The sequence below is a fragment of the Colossoma macropomum genome, unplaced genomic scaffold, assembly GCF_904425465.1.
Source record: "Colossoma macropomum unplaced genomic scaffold, Colossoma_macropomum, whole genome shotgun sequence".
Lineage (NCBI taxonomy): Eukaryota > Metazoa > Chordata > Actinopteri > Characiformes > Serrasalmidae > Colossoma > Colossoma macropomum.
In genome coordinates, this window is record NW_023494807.1 from 25,651,646 (window position 1) to 25,673,754 (window position 22,109).

General features: G+C 41.7%; 1 protein-coding gene across 1 annotated transcript in view; it reads left to right on the top strand.

Moving 5' to 3' along the window:
* The window catches only part of LOC118796783 (ephrin type-B receptor 1), a 388,416-nt gene that overhangs the window by 336,591 nt on the left and 29,716 nt on the right, over positions 1-22,109 (top strand). The window contains exon 13 of the mRNA XM_036555886.1: positions 860-1,075. Coding sequence (XP_036411779.1) covers positions 860-1,075 — 216 coding nt within the window. The remainder of the gene's footprint in view (positions 1-859; positions 1,076-22,109) is intronic.

Consider the following 22,109-nt stretch of genomic DNA (forward strand, 5'->3'; position numbering starts at 1 on the left):
CGCTTATATATTAATCAGCCTACACGTGGTTTGAATGTGAAGAGCTGTAACCATTAAATGTTTGGAAATGTTCCTGACAAACTGAGGTACACCAAAAGCTAAATTAGTACTACAGAAAAAAGTAGCTCTTTTTAAGCTGCTCATAATTTTGAGCTATTAAGTAATAAGCAGCAGCTAAATAAGTGATATAATAATAAATATGCAGATTAACATTCTAGCTCTTCAGGCTGCAGAATCAACTAACCAGTTTAACATTTTAATGTGATAGTTCATTAGACGAGCTGTGATCCAGGTTTCCAGGTGGCATTTTTTTTTTTTTCATTTGAAAACTATTTTTACAAAATTAGTTGTATTTTGAGATACTTAAGCCATTGTACATAGTTACTTAGCTGATGTATGTAACACTGTAACAGGACGAGCTGCTGAATACTTTTTTGAAGTAGCTGTTAAACACTTCTAATTAACAGAAACTGATACAGCTTAGAATATTCCAGTGACTAATGTTATTACTCTGACATGAGGGGTTTTAATGATGTTTGTAAGCATCATGTTAGCTCATTCTGACAAATTACTTAGTGTGAACTGTGCATTCTCAGTAGTTTTGTTTGTCAGCGTGGGTTTCCTCCGGGTACAGTCCAAAATATAGTATATGTCTGTTTGTCTGCCCTGCGATGGACTGGCGACCTGTCCAGGGTGTATCCTGCCTTCCGCCCGATGACAACTGGGATAGGCTCCAGCACCCCACCGCGACCCAGGATAAGCGGTTTAGATGATGGATGGATGGATGGATGGATGGAGTATTCCTTGAAGTTATTATGCAGTATATGACACTCTGTTTCTGTGTCTGTTTCCCTGGCAGCAAAATGATGGTCAGTTCACAGTGATCCAGCTGGTGGGAATGATGCGGGGTATCGCCGCGGGGATGAAGTACCTGTCCGAGATGAACTACGTCCACCGGGACCTGGCCGCCCGCAACATCTTGGTCAATAGCAACCTGGTGTGCAAGGTGTCCGACTTCGGCCTGTCCCGCTACCTGCAGGAGGACACGTCTGACCCCACCTACACCAGCTCTCTGGTAAGACAGCACTGAGCATGCTTTGACTGTGGATGAGTCTTAGTGAAGGGCTAATGACTGCTTTTGGCAAGGTTGTAATCATTTCTTCTTGTTAAGAGCTTTTTCTTGTTACTTGCCACTGCCATTAGCTCTGTAACTCTCTTTATATATGTGTAAGTCGATTTGGACCATTTCTGTTGGTTCATTCATCATGAAATTATGACACAATGTAAAAGAAAGCTTGTATTTTCAAATTATGTAAAAAAACAAAAAGTAAGATGACAAAGCTTTCTACAGGATTTCGGAGTGTGTCTGTGGGAATTTTTGCCCCAGAAGAGCATCTGTGAGGTCAGACATTGATGTTGGAAAAGAGGATCTGGCTCACAATCTCTGTTCTAGTTCATCCCAAATGTGTTTGATGGGGTTGAGCTCAGTACTCTGTGTGGGTCAGTCAAATTCTTCCACACCAAACTCACCCAGCCAGGCATTTATGGACCTTGCTTTGTGCACTGGGGCTCAGTCATGCTGGAACAGAAAAGGTTCTTCCCCAAACTGTTCCCACAAAGTTGCAAGCATACAGTTGTCCAAAATGATTTGGTCTGCTGAAGCATTAAGATTTCCCTTCATTGGAACTAAGAGGTCTAAGCCAGTCCCTGAAGAACAACCCCACAGCATCATCCCTCCTCCACCAAACTGTAAAGTTGGCACAACGCAGTCAGGCAGGTAACGTTCTCCTGGCCACCAGACTGCTGGATAGGGAAGCGTGATTCGTCACTCCACAGAATGTGTTTCCACTGCTCCAGAGTCCAGTGGCGGCGTGTTTCACACCACTCCATCTGACGCTTGGATTTGTGCTTGCTGATGTAAGGCTTGTATGCAGCTGCCATGGAAACTCTTGCCATTAAGCTCCTGGCACACAGTTTTTGTGCTGATGTTAAAGCCAGAGGAGGTTTGGAACTCTGCAGCGTTGGAGACTTTTATACACTATGCGTCTCAGCACTCAGCAACCCACTCTGTAACTTTACGTGGTCTGACACTTTGTGTCTGAGTTGCTGTGTTTCCTAAATGCCTTCACGTTTCAATAATACCACTCACAGTCGATTGTGGAATATCTTGGAGGGAAGAAATTTCACGAACTGACTTGTTGCAACAGTGGCATCCTATTACAGAACCACGCTCAAATTCAGTGAGCTCTTTAGAACGACCCTTTCACAAATGTGTATACGTGTGTGTGTGTGTGTGTGTGTGTGTGTGTGTGTGTGTGTATATATATATATATACGCAATTTTATTCATGCTTGTAAATAAAAGTGTTACACATAAAAGCAATAATAAAGAGAATATACTAGATAAAATCAGCTTTCAATGGAGCAAAACTTATCTGCCAATAAGAACACTTCACATAAAATAAACTATGACAGTATGTACACTCCTAAAAAAGATGGTTCTTCAAATGTTCTGTAGTAAAGACAGTGGTTCTATATAGAACCATGAACACTCAAAGAACCATTTAAGCACGATAATGATAATGAAAAAGGTTTTTGAGAATGGTTCTATATAGCACCAAAACGTTTTCTGCTGATGTTACAATACCAAACTTGTAACAATAGAAGAATCATTTTAGGTGTTATGTAGAAACCTTGAAGAACATGTTTTTAAGAGTGCAGCCTATGTTATGTGCCACGAAATCCATCGTCCTCAACGATGAGGTCAATGGTTGTTCATTCAAGGCAGTGACTTGTTAAGTGTTGCATTTTGACACTTTCTTGTAGTACTATTTAATCTTCTTTTTTTGGCCAAAGTTCTCCACTTCTTTTTCTCTTTCACCTAATCACTTTTGACCATTTACAACTGAATCTTTTATGTTTTTATATTTTCCCCCAATTCAGTTGTGGCCAGTTGCCACTTGCTAACCTGATATCCCCCATCACATAAAGCTACCAAGCTGGGAGGATGAAGGCTACAACCTGCTACCTCTAAGACATTATAAGCTTCATTGCATCCTTTGAAACTGACACTAACATTATGTCATTGAAGCTCAACAGCACTTGGTGGCCAAACTGCCAATTCTGTTACGTCAACTAACATACCCAGAGAGAGCGAGGCCACTTAAGCTTTCTTGGGCTCAGTTAGTGCCAACGCTTAGACAGATGTGCCTCTTGGGAGTCCCACATTTTCCTTTTTAAAGTTTTTAAAAGTCTCATTTCACAATATCTTGTCACTCCTTCTTTGACCAGTGCATTGGCTTCACCGATGAGATGTCGCCTTATGTGCGACAAGCCCCATTTCAATTCACAGCGGGTTCAATCAAAGCCTGCTGAACGGACTCCTAATCAGCCTTGCGCAGTGTTTCAGATTCTGGAAACTTCTATTCTGTGTTGCTAGTGGACAAGCTGGGCATTGTTAGTGCTTACTCGCTGTAGAACTGTACTTCTAATGCCAAATGAGGTTTCTCGCTTCCATCTGCTCAGCACTCTGGGAAATTTTCAGATGCCAGAGCCTCATTGAAGTTGAAAGTCAAACCATAATAATGTGACTTTATTGACAATTCATTCTCTCGTTAGGCCTTATTTGGTGCTGTCCGAGTTTATTCGGTCGGGCAGGCGGTGAGGCCTACCCATGCATGTTTAATTTTGCTTTCATAAGGTCCACTAAGCCTCCATGGTGAGCCACAGCTCTAGCCTCAGGGCAGATTTTTTATCGAGCTGGTTTTAAATTCACATCTCTCACTTTGGGCAAAGTGTCCCCCACCTGGCAGCGTAAGCACACGTTGTCGCTTGTCTCTGTGCACCATCAGACACAGGAGGAGGTGTTTAACCTTTTGAAGCCACAGTTACTGTCGCCAAAAGCATATTGTAATTTTGTATTAAGTATCTCTCACTCTTAACTCGTTGAAATGCAAGTGCGGATTCTAAGCTTTCAGTCGATACCACGTTTGTGTTTATTAGTAGAAAAGGAGATATTTTATTATGAGTTGGATTTGAGGAAAACTTATTACTGTGTGTACAGTCTTGTTCTGACTGTACTTTACATTTGTTGCCACATTTGCCATATTTTGTCATTAAAACAAACCAAAAAATCTCAGAGGTACTGGCTTAAATCTGTCATTACAGCACATAAATTCAACATTAAAGAAGGTAATTATTTACATCACTCACTGTGGCTACATTCACACAGTAGGTAAAAATGTCCCAAATCTAAACAAATCCGATTTTTTTTTTGTTTGGCTGTTCACAACATCTTTTAAATGTGACCTGTATGCGACATTAGTCTGAACAGATCACGCTCCTAAACTGACCCGCGTGTGCAAAAGAACAGTGCGTCATGCGGCTCATGCAGGGGTCAACAATCACTACTGCCAGTGAACGCCAGTCACTCAAGGAGGGTTCAGCTTCATCTTCACCAGCATCACAGGAGCGATCATGAAGCTTCTTTGACTGACAGCTTGACTATCACCCAGAATGTGTTCGAGCTCGCTGTTAAAAGGGCGCGGTCACTTCTTTGGTTCGTGTCCTCGGATTCTTTAAACTTTACTTTCACACTTTTAGCTTTTCTTTGGCGCTGCAGCCTCGTTCTCGTACGCCCACGTTCTGACATTTCTTTCAAAATCTCTTCGAACACGGAGCAGTTTGGATACGTCTCTTCTACATGTTTGGTATAGAAACATCAGCCTAAATGTTTGAGACCTCAGCAGCATGAAATTATGACGAATTGTAGTACCACATATGAAAGCGTCTGAAATTGGAATTGAAAATGTCAGATTTAATGTGTTTTTTTGCTGTTTACACTGATGCACCGGTAACACACCTGTATCAAGAAAAAGATCAGATTTGGGCCACTTTTACCTGCTGTGTGAACAAAGCCTATTTTATACCATATATAATAGTGTAATTAAATTTAAGTCTGCAAAAATCTCACTCACGCTGTCCCTGAGGAAGTCTAAACCAACCTGATGAATTACACAAAACTACAGCTCTGTTGTCTCTAAAAGGAGGTGTAAAGTAAAGGCCTAAAAGTGAACCCTCCAGAGCAGAGGAAACCCAAAACCGCCCCTTACAGGCTGCTGATTGTGTGGAAGATGTAAGAGGAGTGTGAAGAGGGGGTGTGATATTGGAGAGATGTTCTATTTCCTGGGAGAATGAGATAATTACCCCCTGGGTAGAATATTACCCTGGTCAGCTTTTTCACCCCTGGTAGGGGTAGACTGACTTCAATCTACTAGTTCTACGAGCTCAGCAATATGGCAATTGATTATATTTTATCATCACAGTTTTATTCTAACTATATACACACCAGTGAAGAGGTCCCAGGGCCTTTGTTACACCTTCCATTCTTTATAGGAGACTTTCATTTTTTTAAAGAAATCTGCAGATGAATAGAGGAACAGGTGGATGGCTGAATGGAAGAATGGATGGATGAATGGGTAGATGCATGAAAAGGTGAGTGGATGGAGGGAGGGATGGAGGGAGGGATGGATGGGTGGGTGGGTGGATGTAATAAAAGATAAGTGCATGAATGGATGGATTTTTTTCCATATCTCCAAAGTTCAGTCTTAGAAGTTGGTTGCATTTTCTGCTTCTCGTGATCCAAATAATCTCATTCAACACATTCAGTGATGTTGAGGTCTGGACTCCAACAGCGTCTTTTAATGAGTGTGTTTACGTGCGTCTAGTAATCCAATCATAATCGGAAATAAGCGAGCAGCGTTGCCAAGAGATGCAGCGAAACACTTTTGGAGCGAAGCTGAAACCAACTGCATACTTGACAAAATGAAGGATTTAAATATTCTACATCTTCTAGATGATGTATGTTCATATTTTCAGATAAATATGTTAATCGGATTACTGACAAAATCTGATTTTCTGCAGTTACCGGATTATTAAGTGCATGTAAACAAACTCACTGATTTGCAAACTTTGTGCTTTTCTCAGTAAGAGCTTCTTGACAGCTACACATCCTTTCAGACCCATAGTGTTGAGTTGTCTTCTCACAGTGGAAGGATGGACAGAAAACATCTGTGTTTGTTTGTTTCAGATCTGGAGCAAAAGTGGAGCTTGATTTTCGCCTCTCTCTCAAAGATGAAAGCTTTAAGTGCTGTTTATCTGAGGGTGAAAGTTTTGGTGGTCTACCAGGTCTTGCACTGTTGTTGGGAGTCATATAAAATTTAAGAGTGAATATACTGAATACTGATAGATTAGATATTGTACTTTCTAGTGTTGGAGGCTTTCATGTCATTTTATTTATATTTTCCTGCTTTATTTTCTGGTACTTAAAGGACATTTTGATTGAATGAAATGAAATGAAATAAATGAGAGTGGTATCTGATTTTTCCACAGTACTGTGTTACTTGTATTACTGTAAATATTAATGCGCTGGAAATAATATTGATAGGGATATAGTTCTGTAGCAAACCTATGGATATTCCTCTCTCGTGTTGCCTGTAGCACCATAAAGACCCTAACAGAATATGAAATCTTTCCTCATCTCTGTTCAGCCTGATGTTTGTGTTGCCTCATCTTCTCTCACGTTGCCCTCTTGACCTTTTGAAGTGCGTGCGTGTGAGAGATGGAAGGTAAGAGATGTGTGTGTAATATTCAGCTTTCGTGCACTCACTGTTAATTAGTCCGTTAGTTGTGACCTGTAATCCCTGACCTCACCTTTATGAGCGCTACACTGAGCCAATCGCACGTGAGGCCACAACTCTGAGCCAATCAGACACGAGGCTGCAGCGTTGGCCAAGGCCAGAGAGGTGTGGGGGGGGGTACAGCTCGCTGACAGTGCGAGATTTAGTGCAGCATCGACCTCCCTCCTTCACATTAATCACCTCTTTTATTCTCTGCTTTTCCACCATATTTTTCATTTTTCCCCACATAATTCAGTGAGGTTTGCCAATTAGGCTCCTTGCACCTCGGAGCGTGGCCATGAGCTTAATTGTATTTCATTAACCCCCCGGATCATATGGAGTGGGGGATTATAGAGAGATGGAGTGATTTTTTTTTTATGTTCCTCTATAGGCGGCTCTGTTCTCTCAAATCAGAAATGTTCAAGTGTTCATGAAAACAGGAGTTCAGACTAAACACAGTCTCACTGCTATACATCTGTCCGACTATTCATTCATCTGTTCATCTTTCCATTGATTTTATCTATTCATTTTCCATCTATCCATACATTCACACATTCGTCTGATTATTCATGCATACATTTATTTTTTCATCCTGCCATCCATCTGCCCACTCATCTGTTCTTCTTACAGTCAGTTCATCCATCCATTCATTCATTCATCTTTCTATTCATCCATCCACCCATACATGAACAAATCTTTCCATCCATCTATCCATCCATTCTTCCATTCATGTTTCATTCATACATGCATTCATAAATTGGTTGACCCATCCATGATTCTTCTATTCATTTTTCCATCCATTCCTCCATCCATCCATCCATTCAACTTTCTATCCATCCATACCTTTCATTTTCCACCAGTCCATCATGATCTATCCATTCATCCATTCATGTATTTACCTATCCATCCTTCTATCCCTCCATCCATCCTTCTGTCTATCATCCATCTGTCCATTTGTATATACCGGTTCACTTTACCACCCATTCATTCATCTGTCCACCCATTAATCCACTCACCTATTCATCCATCCTTCCATCCATCCCTTCTTCCATTCATCCCTCCATCCATCCACCTGTTCTTCCATCCATATATATATATGTATATGTATATATATATATATATATATATGTATATGTATATGTGTGTGCGTGTCTGTTTTTTCCACAATCATCTCACAGTAAATACCTCTGACTGTTAAATAACTCTATCTACTCACTTCTCCTCCACTCTGTTCATCATTCTGTCCATTTCAGGAACTCCTCTCTTCATTTGCTAACATTCCAACTTTTGTAAGTGTTCCCAGACGGCAGCAAACTTTTTTTGTTTAAATGTTAATTTTGTTTTAGCTGTGAATGTTTGCATGTGGGTGAGCACGTATGAAACATTTTGATAACAGACTTTAATGTGTGTGCTTCATAAGTGTGTGTGTGTGTGTGTGTGTGTGTGTGTGTGTGTGTGTGTGTGTGTGTGTGGTAAACACGTTTGTGAGAGAGACAGAGATGATGGTACCTAAATGCTTTCTCTGTCAGCCCCTTCTGACACTGATGTGTTTGTCTGTCTGTCTGTCTCTCTTCTCTCTCTGTGCTTCACTGCCGCTGCCTGCTGTTTGTCTCTCTGCCTGGCTTCTCCTTCTGCAAGTTTGAGTCCTGAAAACAACAGAAGCTCTTTCTGCCTGTCAGAGCTGAAGCGTTCGGAACATGGCTAGTGTGTCACACGTTAGATCCTCCACACCTCTTTACTGAAGTTTCAGTTTGTTGTTCACAGTGGTGCTGGGCTCAGATGAGGTGAGGCATGGACACTTACTTTGGTTTTAAAGCTCCCATATCATGTAGGAGGTTGATGTAGTATGCAAACATTTACCAAACATTCCAGTCAGTCTCCAGTCCATACAGTCTCTGTATGGAACCAAAACAGCCTGTTTTGAGTTCAGTGTTTTTGTCACAAAAACCAGCTCATTCATATATGTCTACCTATTCAGCCTACAGCTGTTTAGACCCACCCATTCATACTGAAGTTACAAGGCGTGTTTCAGCCAGGACTGCTTTTTGAATGAGACATAATACAGAACAGCCAGCTCTCAGCCAACTGTGGTCATTCACATGTGTCAGTCTTAAAGGCACAGTACTAGAAAACAGCTTGTTTATTTGTAAGGGATACAGAGAGGTTGGAAAATGGTCATGTAAAAATGAATAAAATCACACAAATGTTTTAATTGGACCTCAAGGGAACAAAAAAAGAGAAAAATGTCGGATACGGACCCTTCCCATTTCACCCCTTGCGCCTAGTGTTTTGCGCATTCATGTCCAGGGGTATGGTGTCCCGCTTTTTGTTGAGATAGAGGCGTAAGGTGAAGTGTTAGGGCTACATAGCCCTCCAAATGGAGGTTTTTCAGATGCACAACTCCAAACAGAGTGTTATGAGAAAAAAAGAAAAAACAGCAAGACAGCTGCACGAGCGACAACCCACAAATGTGAGTATTTTCTCTGTTTAAATTTAAAATAACCATTGTATTATCTTAGCTTTAAGGCTTTTCAGTGTATTATGGTCCTTTTCTTCATATCAAGGAGAAAAAATCCCTAGTAGTATTCTGATGTCTCTGTAGCTCGCTAACTAAATTTCCCATTCCACCTTAAATTGCACCATTTAAGGTGGACCGGGAAAATTCCAACAAGAAGCTGGCGAATAGCTGACTTTAGCTTCATATCACTGAAGAATTAGGGATGGGTGATAATAAATATACCCCCCCCTCCCCTTTGAAAGCATATGATGCCCTAAATGTAACTAAAGCCCAGCAGTGAGGTTGCTGAACTTTAACTGTAGTCTGTTAATGAAGTAGTGTTCTTTGTTATTTGAGGGTCCCATTTCATAGGGGAAGATTTCAACCACTACCCCTTGTAACTCAGTTCCAAGTGGCAAGGTAAAACACTCGAAAACAGGGGTAGGGGTAAAAATAAGAAATGGGGTTGGGCCTTAACCTTATTTAAAATCAAACACTTCCTAACAGGATAAATCCGTTTACACAGACTTTAGATTGTGAGACTTTGTGCAATTTCTGTCAATTATAAGAAATTTCATGGACAAAAACGTAAGGCTTTTTGTTTACTCGCTGAGATTTGACGGCTGTGCATCCAGCTGTATAGAACAACGTGCAGTTTTCATTGGAGCTGAATGGGTTGTTATCTTGGTTTGCCACTCAGCATTAAAATTAGCGTAGGTTTGCCATTCTCTGTCTAGGAGGCTGCTGGCTTTCGTGGGAGAGATGGGGAGAAGAGAGGGATGAAATTGAAAGGGAACACAAAAAAAGCACACAAAAGAAGCGTCTCCCTCTCTGAATGACAAAATGCTGTGGTTGGACGATTTGGCAGGTTCTATTACGGCTGTGGACGGTCCAGCGCTGTTTCAAATGGAAAATAAAACTATTTACACACAGGTGGGAGCAGAGCATGTGGCCTCTCTCTCTCTCTCTCTCTCTCTCTCTCTCTCTCTCTCTCTCTCACTCTCTCGCTCTCTCGCTCTGTCTCTCTCTCTCTCTCTCTCTCTCCCCCCCCAGTCTGTCAGAGATTTGCAGCATGGACACACTGGCGTTTGAAATGAAACACACTCATGCTCCAGTTATTCACTCTCTCTGTTTGGGTTTTGTTTTAAATTTAAATTAATCTCCTCTCCTGTATGATCTTCACCACAACCCCTTTCTTCTCTTTCCTCCTCTTTTCTCCTCTTTTACACTTCTCTCCTCTCATCATTGTTCTTCTACTGTCACTCTTTTTCCCTCTCCTCTACTGTCCTCTTTTTCTCTCTTCTCTTGCGCACACCTCACCTCTACTCTCCGTTTTCTTTCCTCTCTTTTCTCCTCACCTCACCTCTCCTCTCTTTTCCTCTCCTCTCCTCTCTTTTCCTCTCTTCTCCTTTCCTCTCCTCTCCTTTCCTGTCCTCTACTAACCTTTTCTCTCCTTTCTTCTTTTCTTGTCATCTCTTCTACTCTCCTTCCCTCCCCTCTCTCCTTTTCTCTCCCTTTCTCTCCCTTTCTTTCCTTTCTCTTCTCTTGTCCTCACCTCTCCTCTACTCTCCTCTGTTATCCTCTTCTCTCATTTACTTTCCTCTCTCTTCTCTCATCCTCACCTCGCCTCTACTCTCCTCTTCTCTCCTTTACTTTTCTCTCTCTTCTTTTCTCCTCTACTCTCTGCTTCCTTTTCTCTCTTTTCTCCTCACCTCTCTTCTCCTCTCTTCTCTTTTCCTCTCCTCTCCTAACATTTTCTCTCCTTTCTTCTTTTCTTATCTTCTACTCTCCTTCTCTCCCCAACTCCTCTTCTCTCCTTTTCTTTCTCTTCTCTTGTCCTCATCTCACCTCTACTCTCCTCTTTTATCCTCTTCTCTCCTTTTCTTTTCTCTGTCCTCTCATCCTCGCCTCACCTCTACTCTCCTCTTTTCTCGTCTTCTCTCCTTTACTTTTCTCTCTCCTCTCCTCCTCTCCTCTTCTTTACTCTCTTTTCTGCCACTCTCCTCTACTCTTTTCTCCTCTCCTCTCTTCTCTCCTTTTCTTTCCTTTCTCTTCTCTTGTCCTCACCTCACCTCACCTCTACTCTCCACTTTGCTCCTCCTCTCTCCTTTACTTTCCTCTCTCTTCTCTTTTCCTATCCTCTGCTCTACTCTGCTCTCCTCTTTTTTTCCTCTCCCCTCCTCTCCTCACCTCACATCTACTCTCTTTCCCACTTCTCCACTCTTCCTCACTTCTCCCCTCTCTCCTCTCCTCTCATTTACTTTTCTCCTCCTTTTTTATTACCCTCATCCACTTCTCCCTTTTCTCCTCCCTTCTTTTATCCTCTCTTCACCTCATTTCCCCTCTCTCCTCTTCTTTTATTCCCCTTCTCTCTTCTTCTTTTATTCCCCTTCTCTCTTCTTCTGTTTTCCCCTCTTCTTTCTTTATGTCTCTCCTCTCATCATATTTCCTCCTTTCTATTCTCTGCTCTCCTTTCATCTCCTCTCCTCTCCCTTCTCCTCACTTTTCCTTAATTTGTCCCCTCCTCTCTTCTCGTATTTTTCCCTTCCTACTTTGTTGTTCTTTGCTCTCCACTCTTCTCTAGTCATCTCATTTTTATGTCTCTACTCTCCTTTCATCTCCTCTCCTCTCTTCTACTTACGTCTCTCCTCTCCTCTCCTCTCTTCTCCTCTCTTCTCTTTACGCCTCTCCTCTCTTCACGCCTCTCCTCTCCTCTCCTCTCCTCTCCTCACATCTCTCCTCTCCTCTCTTCTCTTTACGTCTCTCCTCTCCTCTCTTCACGTCTCTGCTCTGCTCTCCTCTCCTCTCCTCTCCTCTGTCGCAGGTGTTCAGATCACTCTGCATTATCACACAGATGAAACAGGCTTTCAGTACTATCTATTGCTCCTAATGGGGCTTTCACATTCGGAGCAGCTGATGATATGCATTAGTATGTAAAAGAGAGAGAGGAAAACCTTATGGGCCCCTCCATCTCGCGCACACACGCACACACACACACACACACACACACACACACTCAGATTCATGCACCTGTCTGATAAATGTCACCTGTCACAGATGTCTAAGCTGCTATGATCCTAGCATTGATTCCCCACCTGTGTGTGTGTGTGTGTGCATGTGTGTGTGTTTCTGTGTGTAGCCCCACTCACTTCAATAACTGTGCAATATTTGCACTGCTTAATCACTGTTGATTCCACAGTGGCTCTGTTTGCAGTTATAGATCATGTCATATGCTGGAATTCGGATTAAGACGACTGATCCCAGACCTGCGATTACAGCCAATTTAATCCAGACTAAATCACTTCCAATCTATCATTCTCTGCCCTTTGGTAACACTTTCAGCTGAAACCAACAGCAATTTAGTGACTTTTGAATTTAGTGAAAGTAGCATGGTATGTTGATGCGTTAATTGCTATTTTTGGAATGATTACTTTGTGTGGAGTAAAGTGACATAAGCTAAAATAAGCTAAAACTACTGGCATTTATGCTAACGACCACAGAACGAGTTGCATATTTTGGCACTGAAAGCTGTAATTCTGTGGTCATGCATAAATGTTGACATTTTATGTGAGTGTGCGCAGAACAGTGCAGTATATCAGTGTGCATCAGCCAACAAGTTTCTGTTGGTTCATGACAGTTTTGTAATGTGCCTTGGCTTTTTTGCTGGGTTGATATTATAATGTAAAGGATCCTAATGGCTTAACATGTGATTAATGGCTGATTCTAATGGGAACTAAACGTGTTCTACAAGAAACTAGTGGTCTCCATTGGAAACCATGAAACCGATTAACTTTAGAAACAAAACCATCCTTTTTCAGCAGGGAAGCTAGGTAGCTAATTAGCCAAATTAGACTCTTTACAGTGACATCAGATGACCAAAACGGCCATTACAGTGTTAATTGAGGTTATTATAAATGGTTCCAGCTGCCTCTGGTTGAAGGTAGAAAGTGAGCTAGTATTAGAACCATAAGTTGGTTCGTATTTGGGTCAGTTCTTGGTTTTGAGTGTACAGTGGGAAAACACTCAACACCACCTAAAGTTTTGTCCAGGTGAAAAATACGTATTTGTACGTTTTAATAACCTCATTTTAAAACAGAACAATAAAATAAAAAGCCTGGAAACGAGACGGGGTGTGTGGAGTCAGTACAACTTAAAAAATATAATTTCAGAGGATTATGGTACAGTTATGTTCCCTGACTGAAGGTACTGAGATGTACTCTTGAGGGTACCACCCCAGTGACAAGAGGGGAACTGCCCCAGTGACTGCTTTGTACCCTTTTTTTAGTGTAAGATGATGCCTGAAGACCAAGTAAGTCATCCTGTATATCAAACTAACCCAGAATAGTCTGCCCACCAAACATATCCTGCTGACACTGGCCTTGTGGTCAGAAACTGACCACTGTTTGAATGCAGTAGACAATAATACATGCCATATTGGAGTTTGTGCCTCATTGTTTGGTGGAAATGTTGTTGCTTTTTCTTTTTTGAGGTCTGAAAAAGCATTAAAAAGACCTGCCTTTGACACTAAGAAGTGCAGCAAGCCTTTTTAAGCCTTTAGACTTTAAAGAGTACTGGACCAAAGAGCTGTAGAGCAGGCATTATAATACACTAATAATAATTATAGTAACATGCTCACTGTGTCTATTTAAAAAAGCCTTTATTTATCCCTTTATGGCACAGGAGTACTGGTGACATAATCGCTCTTTCATTTAAACTAGGACTCTCAAAGGACGGAAGAGGAGAGAAACGCAGCTGCTTAACCTGGTTATGAAAGACAAGGTCATAATCTAATATTAAAATCCTGAATGGAAAACGGGGAGAGAAAGGGACAATAAAGGATTAAGGAAGTCAGGTTTAATTTGAGCGAGGCCCCTCAGGGCCCCCATGTGTGTTCGCGGGGCGTGCGCGTCTGTATGTGTGTTAGCGTGTGTGTGGGAAGACAGGGCTCAAGGTTAAGGATCCGCTCCGGAGGTTGAAGCGCAATCATCTCAGCCGATCTGGTTACGGCACAGATTTGCCGGCTAACATTATTGCAACACAAATTGAATTGGAATTTCAAATTAAAGGCGAGTGGAGAGATATCGCTAAATTAGATTTGTGCCCATTTGTGGAGTGGCACAATGGCCGGTGGTTATAATTTATACCAAAGCCGATACTGTGATTTAAAAATTATCTACAGCGTTTTAATAGCTGCTTGACATCAATATGTAATATCACGTTCTACACTCCTCTTAAATCTCTTTGCCATTGGCTGCCTGTCTTTAGTGTTATTAGCATTGTGACAGATGTAGACATTGTTTTTTTTAATGTTTCTCTCTTTGTGTGTGTTTGAGTTAGGCTACCTGTCAGTGACTCACTGTTCACATTTCACACTCATCTGTCCCCCCTCCCCCAAACTCTCTCTCTCTCACACACACACACACACACGCACACACATTTCCATGACCCAGCGTACCCAAGTCTTGACAAGTGAAATGGTCTTATGTCTAATCAATATGTTGGATCAAAACCTTGTATTTCCAAAATGGTAACTTTTACAGGAGAAGGAAAAAACGTGCCTTACTTTTAATGTAAGTCAATGGAACCAGACTTTTTTCGGAGTCATTTTGGGCCGTTTCCTTTGGTCCATTCATCATGAAATTTATACACAATGTAAAGAGCAACAGGCAGTTTCAAATTTTGTCAAAAACTGAAAAATGACAAAAATGTAGATACAAGGTTTTGTTGCGACAGCAGCGATATCTAATATTATATCTCGTATCTAATTTTGAGATAGTTGTAGATTTATTATAAGATTATTTCATTTATTTCTACACATTTTTTCTTGGTTTAAGTGATTGTGTGAGAAATAATCTCACAGATCATTTTAGTACGATCATGTCAATTGATCCAAGTAAACAGTCAGAGGTTTGGGGGTGTGGCTAACAGACAACAAAGGCACCAATCAGGATGAGGGATGAAGAATCTTTGAAAGAGCAAAATACACAGAATGGGTGTTCAGTTAATGTGATTTGAAAATGTAAAACGAAGGATGCTGACAAATGTAATAAAGTAAAATTTTCTTCCAGTTATACTTATAAATAAGTACACAGACAAACACAAAAGAATGTGATTAATAAAACTTCCTTGTGTTAACCATGTTACAGCCCTAGGGCTGTATTTCAGAAACATCCTAACTCTAAAATTTTGATTGCTGGAGCTTGTTGTGGAGAATAAATTTCCATGACAACAGACAGTATCTTCTAAAATGCTACCTGATGTAATTGCTGTGGATCTTTTGCAGCCTAATGTGTGCCATTATTCGGTCCAGTCCAATTCAGTTTTATTCATATAGTTGTTTTTACAACAGACAGCAGACTGAAGGTGTCTCTGTGCTGAACTCCATCTTCACTCTGCTACCACATTGCCACATTCACTCTAACGCTAAAGGAACAAACAAGAGCAGCAGGTTTTATTCAGGCTGATTGGGAAAAAGACATGCAGGTCAGTAAGCTGGACTGGACTCAGGTAAATATAGAGCCCACACTTCTCGCTCTCTCTCACACACACACACACAGGCACACACACACACACACACATGCTTGGTGGTGTGAAAGCTCAGATCACAGGTGATTACCACTCTGCAGAGGGGAGTGTGTCTACCACCTGCCTGTCAGATGAAGTCTCATTCACAGCTCACTCTCAACCTGACAGTCCTGTGTCCATCTATGTCTCTCTCTCTCCCTTTTTCTCCCTCTCTCTCTATTTCTCTCAGCTGTCAGGCCCTTGTCACTCTACCTTTTTCCCCCTCAGTCTCTACAGCAACAGCCCCCTCCCCCTCAACCCCTGCCGCTCGCTGGAGGTGAGGTCTAGGACACAGTTTTTTTTTTCCCCTGCCACTCGTTTTTTTTCTCCATCTTTTCCAGGAATTGATGAAAACGAAAGTAGCGCTTTTATGTGGCAAGCAGAAGTAGTTGGACTGATTAAACCAATCTTCAGCCATTGCTTTCATCTTTTCACCGAACACACACATACATGACAGCACACTCGCATGTTTTATGTCCAATCTTGATCAAAACGCCTTCGGCTAACGTGGCTTATCTGAATAAGAAAACGAGGAAACGTCTTAAATCTCATTACATGAAACCGTGCTCATCAACTTGAGTTCACACCCAACTGCAGTCTCCTTTGGTCTCTTTCTGTCTTTTTCAATCTCTTTATCCAACGTTAAAGGAATACTTTTGGGGGGGGGGTCAAGTTTACACAAATTATCCTCAACTCAAATGTAGTCAATCAGCCAAGACATGTTTGTTGTCTGAAATTTGCTTCTTTAATTTTGCTCTGGAGCTGTGAAGCTAATGTACCTCAGAAGTGGAAGGTTATGTACGCCAATTAGCATAGCAAAAGCTGCACGCCTAAATCATTACACACTTGACTCAAACCATGTCCAGTTGTAATCTCAAATAGACTTGCTGACACTGTATACATGCTGTTGTCTACAAAAATGGATAAAAAGTATAAAAAGATGGCTGCGACTAATGTTTTTAGCACAAATGATGAGCCAAAACATTATGACCACTCACAGATGATGTGAATGATGTTGATTCTCTCCTAAGAATGCCACACGTCAAGGTCTGGGCTATATTAAAGCAATAAGCCACGGGAGGTTGTGCATTACTGTGATTTCATCACAAGAAGGGTTTTCTCAGACACGATGCAAAGCTGACATAAAATATGATAAAATGCTCAATTTCTCTGGAAATAATTTAAGTAATTATTAAAAATAATCGACATAAGTATTCCGCCAGTAAATGTAGTTCCTTTAGAGTATGGTATCGTTGCCAAGTAACCATGTACCACTGATTGAGGAGAACGTTCTGTCACCCATCACTGTATATGGCGGTCATTTCATGAATTTTTTTCAACTTTTTGTCATATATCGATGAACATATGATAACACAGCACTGTTTATTGCAAAAACTTTCACTTTATAAGTACTTTTTGGTCACCAAATTACCACCACGAGTCTTATTTAGCACCAATCGAGTGGTGCCCCTCTTCTCACACTGGTGCTGAATCTCAAATGGCTCCCTGCTCCCTACATAGTGCGCTACATAGGAATTTAAATACTGGATCCTGAATCCCAACGGTGCAAAATACAGCTAAGAAATAGTAATTTGGGACTCAGACACATCCACACTCGATAAATGAGGCACTGTTTGGCTGTAGAGGCTAGACTCCATTGGTAAAATCCATTTAGGCAGTACTATTAAATTACCTGAATGAAAACCAGCAATAGGATTAATTAACACATTATGGAAGACGCAAATAACGTTGATAAACACATCTGTCTAGAGTTTGCACCAAATGGATTCTAGAGTGTTATAGCATCTCAAAACATACCACCATTGAGAGGAAAGCAGACAAATGTTTTACATATTCATGTTTCTGATGGTCCTTGGATTGGGATTGAGAGGCTTGGCTGCTATCCTTTAGTGACAATGCTAGTGTTCAGCTTGCCAGGAATCGAAAGCAAAGCAAAAAGATCCTGTGGACCTTTGAAATCCAGATATTTGCATACATTATCTTGTCTTTTGACAAGAAAGGTTCTGATTGAATTCAGAGTGGGATCAATTAGAAAGTTGGAGCAAACGTCCAACTTAGAAGCTGGTGATTAGAAGTCAAGAGACCTCAACTTCGCAACACTTTGCAAGGGTTAAGGCATGGGGAGTGTCCAAGTCTTTTTTCCTAATGTCCTGAATTTTAAACAATAAACTGGAAAGTCTTTAAGGATGGCTTTTTTGTGCTGAGTAGCATGTGAAGGAGCTGTTGGGGAACTGGAGGCAGCTGGGAGGGGGAGCTTGGCAGTGCCAGTGTGCAGATTCCCTGGTCCTTTGGATTGCTTGAACCTTGTGGAGGGGAAAAGCATAGTGGTTAGTCCATCCTCCCTTGCTGAGGCTCATCTGGGAGAGTGAAGATCCGGCATTTAAAGCTCTCCCATGTCAGTGTTCAGCTGCTGTTCGTTAATCAGAGCCAAAGCTGGTGCATGTGGTCTAGCTGTCCATAACAGCGGTGGTGAACTTGGCTTTTCTCCAGTGATTCCACATTATGGGCAGCACCCTGCTGCGCTGGAGGGGCTCTGTTTTAAAACTCTGAGGCTGGTGGGGTGGCATTGCTGCCATGATGTGTGAATGACATCACAAAAACAATGGATGAATTCTAATGAATTCTAAAAGGGCTGTTTTTTGTGGTGTAGTGTAGCATATGGCCTGTATAGTACATTCTGAAACTGTTCCAAAGTTTAAATTAAACTCTTTATAAAACTACCTTAAACTTTTATTTAAAAAGTTTTACAAAGCTTTTTCCCATATTATTAACAACTTGATGCACTTTGAGGCAAGTATGGTGACTTAGTCATGCAGCTTCCATTATGCTAACTAGTAGGGTCTAATGTGTGTGTGTGTAAATATATATATATATGTATATATATATATATATATATATATAATATATATATTTTTTTTGCCACACTACTCCTTTAATAAGAGTAGAAAGAGCTCAGAGGAAGAAGAAGGAGGAAGGAAAGGAGTTTTTTTTGTAATTCTCCAAGTTCGTGGTGGTGCCCTGTGTGTTATTGCGCTGATCTGCTTGGATAGACCCCACCACCCCACCCCCTCACCGCTGTTAATTACTGAAGATCTGCATAGCTGCCTTCGTCAGACAGCCATGAAAATGCTATTACCATCATCCCTCGCGCCACACAACCCCCTCATCCTCATCCCCTTCTTCATCTCTCTCTCTCCCTCCCCCTCCCCCTTTCCATCTTCCTCTCCGTTAGCAGTGGGATGGAGTTCATATCTGTCGCGGAGCAGGACAGAACAGAGGTGGAAATAAATGGGTAGAGGGAGGAAGAGTTAAAGGAAGAAGGGAGAGGAGAGGAATTGATAGAGGAGGAGTGCAGAAGTGCGGGCTGGTTTTGGAGGCTGTGGAGAGTGACGTGGAGCAGTTGTGCTTCAGAAGCATTGCCCAGAAGCGCCTGACGCAAAAGTCCCAGCATGCACTGGGGGGACCTTTTCTCTGAGTTTCATCACTCTTTCTACACCTTACTCTAGCTGAGGGAAAGAGCAAAGGAAGAAAAAGAGGGAGAGAAAAGAGAAACTGAAAAACTGGGAGGAAGAAGAAGAGGGGCTAGAGAGAGACAGAAAGAATAGACAGAACGCAAGAGAGGAAGAAGAAGGGAGAGAAATGAGAGAGAAAACAGTTAGAGAGAGAAATAGAGAGAGAAAAACAGTCAGAGAGAGAACGAAGACAGAATGAGAGAAAGGAAAGAGAACGAAAAGAAAATGAAAAGAGAAGGGAGAAAGAAGAAGAGATGAGAGAGAGAAAACAGGGAGGGAAACAGAGATTCAGAGGGAGAGGTAGAGAGAGAAAAAGAGTCAGAAAGAAAGAGAAGGAATGAAGGGAATATTGCATATATATATATATATATATATATATATATATATATATATATATATATGTATATGTATATATATATATATATATATGCAAATAAACAAAAATACACTAAAACTGGTAATAACTACATGTTCTTATTTTGAAAAAATAGTTGATATCTTCTGGTCTACTTTCAAGAGCAAACTTTGCTTCCAGATTTCTCCTGGACGCCTCCAGTCATCACATGGATTTGTGTCAAATTACAACACCAGCACATCTGATTTAACATAAAGTGTGTGTTAGCTAAATCAGGTACTGGATGATCGCTGCAAATATAACTGGGTTTCCATCTGAGGAGAGGTTTGGAAATGGTCAAACAAACACATTGACATATGTTAATGTGACAACACAACATATTAGTATTTTTTAGAATGTTACTGTTTTTCTTAGCAAATAAAGGCTTAATGTCATATTTACATTTTTAAATCACAGAGCTGTGAGAGAGAGAGGGTCAAATAGACGGAGAGAGAGAGAGATAAAGTCAACAATGGAGTGCTATTGGAGTTTTTTTAACCATTTTTACATTGATGTTGTAACACCCTTGTACAGGGATGAGGATGGTCACACATCGACGCACAATGAAGACACACACACAAACACTCTGTCTGTTGTTTAGTAGTTCTTCACAGTTGATGGTTCTCCAGAGCTCCTGAGCTGGAACGGCTGCAGTAGATGAACTTCCCGGAAGGCCTCTGTTGGGCTGAGAGTCGCTCAGGCTCTAAAAGTTCCTCTGACAGGATGCATCTCTGGAGGCTATGGTTTTAACCTTTCCTTTGTCTTAATGGCAGAGTCAGAGGAAGAGCAGAACCAGAGGTCAGGGGTCAACCTTCTATTAAGGGGCAGAAGCAGCATCAGTGTGGCCTCATAACTGGGGCACGCACACACATACACACAGACTTACAGAGACTCTCTGGCTGTGTTTAAAATAGCCTGCTGCATACTGCTCATGTACTGATTGTGCCTAAAAAGTAGTAAATAGTATGCAGTATGTGACCAATATGAATATCTCCAGTATGCCAAATACACCAGGACGACCCTGCTCTGGCCAGATATTCCAGTATATGTACAGTATGCAGTATACAGTTTATACTGGTACAGTATACTGTATGTACTGGTACAGTATGTGTTATACAGTATACAGGTACCGTGTACAGTATACATGCATACAGTATACAGTATATGTTGATACTGTGCACATGGCAACATTTCATGGCTGCATGCTGCTGTTTTTAGATTTTGACACTTCATTGTAGGACAATTTAATCTCTGTTATTTTTTATCAGAATGTTTGAATATTTTTTTCTAGTCAAAAACCAAATGTACAATTTTTGACCATTTTTGGGTGACGGGATCACTTTGAATGTTATTTATGCATTTTATTCTCTTTAACTCTCTGCATTAATGTCTTTGGGTATTGTGGAGAGTGCGTGTTGAGTAGCGTGTGTATTGAGTAGCGTGTGTGTGTGTTGAGAGGAGCGTGTGTGTGTATGTGTTGAGAGTGTTTGTGTGTGTGTATGTGTTGAGTGTGTGTGTTGAAGAGTGTGTAGAGGAGAGCGTATGTGTATTGAGGAGAGTGAGTGTGAGATTGTGTGTTAAGGAGAGTGCGTGTGAGTGAGTGTGCGTGTGTTAAGGAGAGTGTGTGCGTGTGTGTGTGCGTTGAGGAGAGTGTGTGTGTGTGCGTGTGAGTGAGTGTGCGTGTGTTAAGGAGAGTGTGTGCGTGTGTATTGAGGAGAGTGTGTGTGAGTGTGTGTTGAGGACAGTGTGTGTGTGTGCATGTGAGTGAGTGTGCGTGTGTTAAGGAGAGTGTGTGCGTGTGTGTGTGTGCGTTGAGGAGAGTGTGTGTGTGTGCGGGTGAGTGAGTGTGCGTGTGTTAAGGAGAGTGTGTGCGTGTGTGTGTGCGTTGAGGAGAGTGTGTGTGTGTGCGGGTGAGTGAGTGTACGTGTGTTAAGGAGAGTGTGTGCGTGTGTGTGTGCGTTGAGGAGAGTGTGTGTGTGTGCGGGTGAGTGAGTGTGCGTGTGTTAAGGAGAGTGTGTGCGTGTGTGCGTGCGTTGAGGAGAGTGTGTGCCGGGTCTCGTCCCCTCTTCACTTTACTTTCAAGCCTGGCTTATCTGCCAATGCAGCGCTTGAACTAATTGGCTTTATTAAGCTCAGATACAAAGCACAAGCCACCAGGGGTGTGTGGGGGGGTTCAAAACACCTGCACACCTGCGTGTGTGTGTGGGTGTGTGTGTGTGTGTGTGTGGAATCCTAAACAAGCTGCTGTCAATTTTAATCAGCGAGGCAAACACACACGCGCGCTGCCTCGGGCCCAGGTAGACCAATTACACACAGACACACTGTGTGTGAGATATAGACACTGCTGAAGAGCAGAGGGAAAAGGAGTGAGTTGTTATGAGTAAAGAGCAAACTGTTCTTTAAGCTGCAGAGAGAAGAGGGAGAGCACAGAGGAGTGAGGAGAGA